The sequence below is a fragment of the Bidens hawaiensis genome, unplaced genomic scaffold (assembly GCF_021521415.1).
Source record: "Bidens hawaiensis isolate Kalapana, Puna unplaced genomic scaffold, B.hawaiensis_p1.1 tig00050789_1, whole genome shotgun sequence".
Lineage (NCBI taxonomy): Eukaryota > Viridiplantae > Streptophyta > Magnoliopsida > Asterales > Asteraceae > Bidens > Bidens hawaiensis.
In genome coordinates, this window is record NW_027499116.1 from 335 (window position 1) to 9,165 (window position 8,831).

At 34.6% G+C, this 8,831-nt stretch overlaps 1 protein-coding gene across 1 annotated transcript; it reads right to left on the minus strand.

The window, feature by feature from the left end:
- Nucleotides 1-386: 386 nt before the first annotated feature.
- On the minus strand, nucleotides 387-8,831 carry LOC143598756 (homeobox protein knotted-1-like 6; the record flags this gene model as incomplete). Its single annotated transcript, XM_077076894.1, has 4 exons — nucleotides 8,472-8,831; nucleotides 7,803-7,928; nucleotides 7,400-7,511; nucleotides 387-622 (listed from the first exon to the last, which is right to left on the minus strand). Coding segments are annotated over exons 1-4 (834 nt in total), but the record flags the coding sequence as incomplete, so codon positions are not given.

Below are 8,831 nucleotides of genomic sequence, written 5' to 3' on the forward strand. Positions count from 1 at the left end.
TTAAACCATATAAAATTCAAAAATATTTATTTATTTTTATAATAACATCTTGGGCGAGTATACACGCTAGTTTCAAATCGTATATGAAACTGTAAATACGGTATTCAAGACCGTAAATAGAACTGCATTGCTTCTTACCCGGCTGAACCATGCATGCCAATTTAGTTCGTTTCGACAGTTCATTTGGTTTCAACTTTCAACGGTTTTTGGACATCCGTATCATGAACTTTGGCATAATTACAAGTGTGTAATGCATTTTTAACATACTTGTATACCCCAAAAAAATGCGGTTAGATTATTAAATTCATCGATTTAAATTCTATAACTAATAAAAAAAGTTAGTTACTTAAGCATAATTAAAATTAAATGAGAGGTGATTAACTTACAGTAGGGTAAGGCCATTTATAATGAGAATCCCACCATTGAAGCAAAGTTTTCCTTGCCTCATTTGGTAGCTTTCCTTTCTTTTTCTTCTTAGAGAATTCATGTTTAAGGGAACTTATGTGGCCCCCAAATTTCCTCAAGAGTGTATCTTTTAGTTCTTGATCTTCTCTACTTATCAATTGTGTGTTTTCATTCTCACCTCCACTAAATTCTTCTTCTGATGATATTGTTCCATCATCTGAATATCATGGAAACATATGATAAAAAATTAGCAAGAGTTATTACATAAAAAGTAGCATGTTGTATGTATTTTGACATATCAAGTTAGCAAAATTCCTAACACATTTAAAAACTACTAATAAATATATAAAAAAAAACATAATAAACAGATAAATACTTAAATAGTATTAACAATTGCTCTACACACCATAAAACAAACCCTAGCTTATTTATACCATGGTGGGTTTACAAGATGTATATTTCTAGTTTACCAATAGTTTTATACCAATTCTAACCAAAGTATCAAGTATATGTCTAGCTTAATTATTTATACAAGTTATAATAAAAAGAATATAAATGGAGGTCACCACAAGAAATCGGAGCTTTACCGGCGACAACAACCATTAGCGGCGACATGGTCGGGCGTCGCTGCTAATGCATGTTGCCACCGCTATAGTTCTCGATCTGTGTCAATCCACAACATGAATTCATGGTCCATGATAACATAAAGATTCTCCATCTTCATCTTCACACCGGTGTGAAATTGCATTTAAACATATTTTATCTTTTTTTAGCCACTTTGAAACAAAATGTGACATTTTTTCTCTCTTGTATTCTTGTATAATCACTCTTACTTTGTTACTTTAAAACAATAACAATTCAAAATTATAAAATTATGAAACAAGCAATCTTTTAAACATGCATAATACATTTTCACTCTCAGTACCAAACACCAACATTATATGATCTACAAACATAGTATTTGTTTTTGTCACACGTCTAAAATATTGTGTACCTTAAACTTTTAAAAAATAAATGTCTTGTAACCTTCTAAAATAAGTTGATTGAACACATATATAGTTGAACAGGACAAATGCTTGTTAAGTCATATCAGTGTCCAATACAAGAAACAAAGACTGGGTGATTGACAGGGGCATGAGTATGGCCCACCATCAAATCAAACTGTCAGCCAAACAAACCCTAAACCTACAATAATATCTTTTTCTTTCATCTTTACTGTTTTCTACGTACGTTGCCTAAGACAAATCTTTTACAACTTTTACAACCGCACGTATCTCTCACACACACACACACACACACACACACACACACACACAAAGTTATATATATATACACCTTGATCCTTTTAACGATTAATAACACAAATTGCTTATCCTACATATATAGATTACTTTATTTGCATAATAACATAGTTGAGTTTTGTTTTATTCAATAAGGTTTTAGTTTAGATTGTCACTTGTATATGTTAGAACATTCTCATCCAGTTCTCTATCCCTATATCCATATAATTACATTAAAAAATATTATATTTTTCTCTTCTGTTTAATTAAATAATATTTTTTTATATCTTTTCCATTATAATTTTCTCTCTCCACCCTATAATTTACAAAAAAAATTACTACATTTTCCCTAAATTTACAAAAAATCAATACCTTTTCTCTCTCCACCATATAATTTACACTCACAACTCTACCCTGTAATTTACAAACCCTCCTCACAAAATTTTAGGGAATAGGTTGGGAATGCTCTTATGTGACATTTTGGTTTGTAACTTTTTACCGTTTCACTTCGAACCACTTCTTTTACCGTTTCAGACCAAACCACTAACACAATTACTTAAACATGTTAACTTAAAAGATTTTAGTCATAGGCTTAGCTTTAAAGGGGACAGAGCTGGTCACCACCGTTTTTTTCGATTAGTAGGATAAATTTTCGCAATTTTATCCAAAAATTTTAAGTATGAGCCAGGTCTTCCGTTTGTGACTTCAGTCACCTTTATGATTTATCCCAAACTTCGCCACTGATTTTAGTATTTTATAATAATAGAAATAGTAATGATAACATAAAATTATTGATAAAATAATAAAAATAAAATATACAATATTTTAAATAGTTTCTCGATCTTTAAAAAATATTATAAACAAGACAATAGTACATATATAATATTATAATAGCACAGTTTACAAAATTTTGCATTGTGTATTTAAGAAAAATGTTTTTGTAAATCAATGGGTAAAAGAAACAAAATTACAAAAATAAAAGAATATGGCAATTAATGAGCCGGCTCCAGCCTTTTACAAGCCGAGCTCAGACTTAAATTTTCAACGCATTAAAAATATACAAGCCACGCTGGGGCGGTTCGGTTTGTAAACAAGCAAATCTTGAGCCATGGTCAGCTCATTTCGTTGTTCATAGGCTCACTCGTTTGGCTCGTTTATAAATAAACGGACAATAAGTTCTCGAAAGCAAACTCTAGTCTTTAAACACTCCCACAACAATTCTTCTAATAATATCTATATAAACAAATATGTGTATGTGTGTGTGTTTGTTTTTTTATTAAAGGTATGGGAGAATATACATGACATGCAAATGTAAAGGCTATGGGCAGGGCCCGGTCCCACAAGATGACACGTTGGCCACCGCCATCAACTGGCTAATAAGAGTGGGAGTGAGTTGACAAGTGAACAAATGACACCACTCAGTGCTTCTTCTGTGAAAGGCTGCATAAAGCAGCCAGCGGAAGACACGGGAGTCCATGTGATAATACTATACATTCACCTTCCCGGTTCCCATGGGTGATTATTCTTCAACTTTTCATCTTTAATCTATGTTTATTTGTGTTTTTCTTTTTTCAAAAATATAAATAATAATAATAGTAATAATAAGAACTTAATAGTCTTCGAATGGTGAGGAAGAGACCCACGTTTGATTTTTGTCCTAGACATTTACTTTAAGAGACATTAGGGTGATAACGGAAGACTAGGCAGGTAGATGGCTTTCACTAGTTGGATCCTTGAACAGAACGAGTTAGATCTCACCGCACTGTCGTGCCTTCAGGCGAGTATTCAAAAACGTTGGCCTAAGGTGAGGGTTTTTCCTGGATTCAAAGACTAGTGTATCACAATGTGGTGAAATTAGCCATTAGCTCATTTGGAAGATTTGTTTGTCGTTAAAAAAACCAGTGGGTGTTTTGTGGCGGCGGTTGTATAGAATCAAGTTAGTCGATGGTGCAAGGTCCCACCTATTGTAGGTTTCTCGGTTAGAGATATGTTGAAGCTGCACAAGTCGATGGGGTTAGGGCCAGGGAGAAAGAGGTGCTCCATGGGATTGTGATTATAGCGTGTTGGAGCTTGTGGAGGGTGAGGAATGCAAGAGTTTTTGAAAAGAACGGTATTAAGATTGAAGCTATAATTGGGGTGATTAAATCGCTAGGTAATCTTTGGTACAATTACATATCGATAAAGAGCCAACTAGATTGGCTAAACTAGTGAAATTTTAAAATTTTAATCTAATATAGTTGTGTTTTGTTGGTTAATGGCGCCCTCCGGCATGTGGGGAATGTTTGCCTGGCGTTTTCGACGTTGGTTTATAGAAGTATACTTTTCCAAAAGAAACAAAAAGTAAATGTTAGATCTTGTAAATGATATTATTGTTTATATAGTGAGACTTCATATATTGATATCATGCAAGTTACACATGTATAATACACAGTTAAAGAAAATGTGAAGACTAAAGTTGAAGCCAAACAAGGTTTTAAAAGTTATGTTTAAATCAGTGTAGTATACCAACATATGCACAACTGATCAAGATAAAACCAAAAATGAGGCCATGCGGTGTACTAGCGTGGAGACCATGCGTGGGATGATGTGGCAACAAAATGGTGAGAATGGAACATCACGCCGCCCTATTCGCCATTCTCATTTGCAACGTGAAAATGGTCCGCGCCACGCAACCATTCAACTTCACCATTCTCCTTCAGTCGGCAGAAGTCAATATAATACATATATAATTTGTATTAGAATATATTAAAAAGAGAACGAAGATAGGTTGAGTGGTGCAGGTGAATGGTGTATAAACCATGGCCTGATAGTAAATTGAAAAAAATAAACACAATATCTGAGTAATTAAGAATCTACTGTATGATAAACAAATTGAAACCATGCAACAGCTTTATCTGTTCATTCATGTTTTATGAAACTTAACTTCACTCGAAGTTAAACGAACAAGCCCAAACACACTCAAACCAGCGTGTTGTTGTGTCAAACCACATGCACATGATCATATGGCTTGGGTGCACAGATTTGTGTTTAACAATTAACTAAAGTTCAATAAAAGAAGACAATGCACACAAGGCCAGCAAACAATAATCTTCACATATATAACTAAAAGCTGTTAACTTGTACTTTGAAAATATATACTAATGGTTGCTAATCTCTCTTTAATTAGTGTAAATCAAAATCACTTTCTTTTATTATAACGAGTTTGAGCATCAAAGGCTGCTTAAAAAGTTAAAAACTTGCATGATAACCACCACCTCATCTAGAGATGGAGACAACACATTAATTAAGCCACTAAAGAACTCAAAAAGCAAATTTAAGCTTAAATATATAGCCAGGGCTGGTCCATGGGCCAGCGAAAATAAGTTAAGGTTTTAGGCTCACATTTAATTAAGGCCTCAAATCCAAAAAGAAAAAAATTATATATAGATATGTTATAATGGGTAAAGTAAATTCAAAATAATATATTTATGTGGTGGTAGGCTTGATTGCTGCTAATAAAGTATATGTCGAGTTCAAAACCTGTAGAAATTATTTTTTTTTCAAAATGTTTTCCTTTATAATTATCATAAAAAGGCCCTAAAATCTTATTTTGATTTAGGTCTCCACATTTATTGAGCCGACCGTGAATATAGCCTGCGTACTAGCTTTAGTTTACAATTAATTGCCATTTAATAAGATTGATTCTAAGTATCAACAAAGGGACAACAACCAATGCATAAAACCTTAAAATGAGCTTCTTTTGGAATGCATTCTAAATGATTCACAAACAGGACCACATGAAACTGGAATCAACTTAGAATGAAGCACCTTGAGATTAGATTATTTGTAATCTGTACTTCTCAGGTTAGTTTTTATTCATGAACTTTTTTCTATAAATTATTCAAGTTATACTCTATTCACAAGGCAACTTTGTTCTTTTAATTAACTAAAAAGTGTTACTTTAACCTAAACAAACACACTTAGACAATTCCCAATGCATATTTATGCCCACGTGCATTAGGCTGAGGGGTGTGGGGCGCTAACCTGGGCGCGAGAGCCCCTCCGCTCGCGCGCCCAGGCGCTAACCCCACACCACCGGGGCGCGAACCGGGGCGCGAACGGGGCGCGAGCGCGAGCCCCCAGGCAGGCGTGAGTGTGGTCGCGGGAGAAGAGAGAGAAAAAGCTGGTGTGTATGCCCAAAAGAGCCGTTGAGCTCAGAATTAATAAAAAAAAAACCTTAAAAAAAATCCGCTGGAGCCCCTGCTGGAGCCCCTCCACACCAGGGCCAGGGGCTCCAACACCCCCTTATCCAGTTTCTCTCTCTGCCACACGTCATAATATTATTGGCTGGAGCCCCCACTGGAGCCCCCATTAGAGCCCCCCACACCCCTTAGCCTTATGTTTCCAATAAAATCTATTGGAACATGTGAGGTATGTTGGGCGTTTTATAAATTTAAAATTACTAATTTTTTTTAAAAATAATCAGTTTCTGAATATTATAATAAAATGATCCAATTACGATAGAGAGGCAGGTAAGCCGGAAATAAGTTGCGCCATTTTGAATGGCAAAACCGATCCTACTGAGAAACAGTTTTTTTAGAATTACCAGCTCCAAACTCTTTCCAAAAACAATTTTTTCACATGCATGAACAAAATCTCAAATGAAATAAGCAAAGATCCTAGGTTAACTTGTTTAGAAGGTCTTATTCAAAAACATACTTGAATCCATTAAACAGTAAGATGGTAAAACTTTTAATCCCTAACTAAGACGGCCTTATTTCATGTTTGTTTTCTTAATCATGTATTAAATTACACCCTAATTTTCTTGTTGAAAGTGATCATTTTTTGTATTTCTGGTCACTCAACATGTTGATCAGTTCCTTGAAAATGCTTTGGGTGCTGTATAAAACTTAAATTTTTACTGTCATGCTTAAGACACTTGTAATACTTAGCTTTCTTATCGCTACAAAAATACTTGTAACAACCGTACGAAACTATTTAACACAGAGAGAAACATAACACAACCGTCAAGACCGCTTTAAATCAGAAGAGTCCTGCCCCTTGTAATGCACTTGGCTCTCATATCGGATATGAAATCCTTGAGCTAGTATGATAACTAAGACAATATTTGTGTAACTATAATTTCTACTGGAAATAGAAAGGGAAAAAAAATAACACCAAACATGACTGACTACCACCAAAACTGTAAAAGGAAAATAAATGTTGTTGAAAAGTCCATGATTGTATGCCTCTATTGAATTTTATTTTCTTATATTTTAGGCATGCAATACAAATCACTATAACATACGCGTGCGCGCACACACAGATACATATATGACGTATTCTTAAGACTTAAATGTATGTGCACTACCGATATAGTAAAATCCAAAGCACATTTAAATTAGGCAAATACAAAGTTTCGGAAAAGAAATAAAAAGAACAGGCAAGTCAAAAATAGAATAGTTAATTAAGTCACATCATGTTTATCTTTATCTATAAATTTTAACTAAAAAAAATCATGCATCTCTAAATTTTGTTTATATTTTAAAAACATCTTACGTCACATTCCATGTTTCTATCTATTTTACTCACAAACACTTATTGTATTAGTTTTTCTCTTTCCTACCCACTCGCATAATGTTACTCTCTACGGTATATTTTAGTGCGGTAATGAGAATACGAAGTTGAAGCTAATCAATATTGAAAAACTATACACTACAGAAGGACGAACATACCTTTACATAGATTGCTAAGCTGTGTTTCGATATTGTTGAGGAAAACAGTCGCTTCGTCAAAAGGCCTTGCGAGATCGGACTTATATTTCACTAACACCTGGATGTAGGTCTCCTACATGGTAAAATAAAATACCGAAACTATGATATTTCGTAACCTAAACATGATTATATATTGGAATTTGGAACCTACAATCCCGTAGGCTCGATACTATAACCCTAAATACAATCCACATTAATCAGCTTGTGGATTATTCGCAGACTTTTAGACCTAGTTTCATTATTGTACTTTATTTTATGCTTTTTTTTCTCTAGCAGTCTGAGCGTCTGATTCACTACCACTCTGACTGCGACTATAGTATTTAAAGTTATAGCCTATAACTTAAGTGAGAGGTATACGAATTACCATGAACTCGTCGAGTTTCGGATCTGCCCCTAAGCAATTAGTCGAGACGACAGCGTTCCGCATACAACTGCTGTTTTCTCGACGGAGATCCTCTAGAAAACATGCTATTTCCGGTGGCGCTCCTAACTGTAATAACAAATTATTGTTCAGATTTAACAACCGTTTGTTACGGCTATTTGTTAGCCTCTTAATGATAACCGAGCTAATTTAAAGTTTAGCTCTTAACCATTATAAAAATATTATTTAGATTTAACAACCGTTTGTTACCGTTAATGCTAAGAGGTCTTAACCACTAACAAAAATATTATTCAGACTGTTTGGTCCTCCATGTTAAGAGGTACCTTAGTGGTTAAGTAGTAATCTAAGGTTACCTCTTAATTAGGTAGGAGGCTATAAACCATTAGCCTCGGTTCATAGCCTCATTTACCAAAAAGGCATGTTAAAAAGTAACCTTAGATGGTGGTCGGTTTTCAAGTAATCTAAAGGTTACCTCTCTTAACTAGGCTAAGAGGCTAAGAACTATTAGCTTTAGTTCATAGCCTCTTAACCATTAGCCTCGGATGTTAAGAGGTAACCTTGGATGGTGGTTAAGAAGTAATCTAAGGTTACCTCTTAACCGAGTCTACCAAACAAACAAACAAACGTCGGCGCATACATATAATGAATGACCTTTTGGCAATCGATATGAGCATCAAGCAGCTTCGGATACAACGGATGAGAAGCGATTCTCGCTTTAATTATATCATTACAATTATAATTATAATTATTATAATTATAATCATGATCAACTTCATCCTCATCTTCATCGACGTCACCGTTTTTATTACGACGAATCTGATCAGTTGTGGCTGCAACGAAAACAGCTTCGGTTGTTACGGAGGCAGCTGCCGGAAACAGATTATTATTATTATCCGATCCGTAAAACGACGACGTTCGGTAATACTCCGGCAGTGAAATTAGGTTTGTTTGGGTAGAAGAAGGAGTAGTGTAATTGGAGATGGAGTGGAAGTTGTACATATCTTCTTCCAT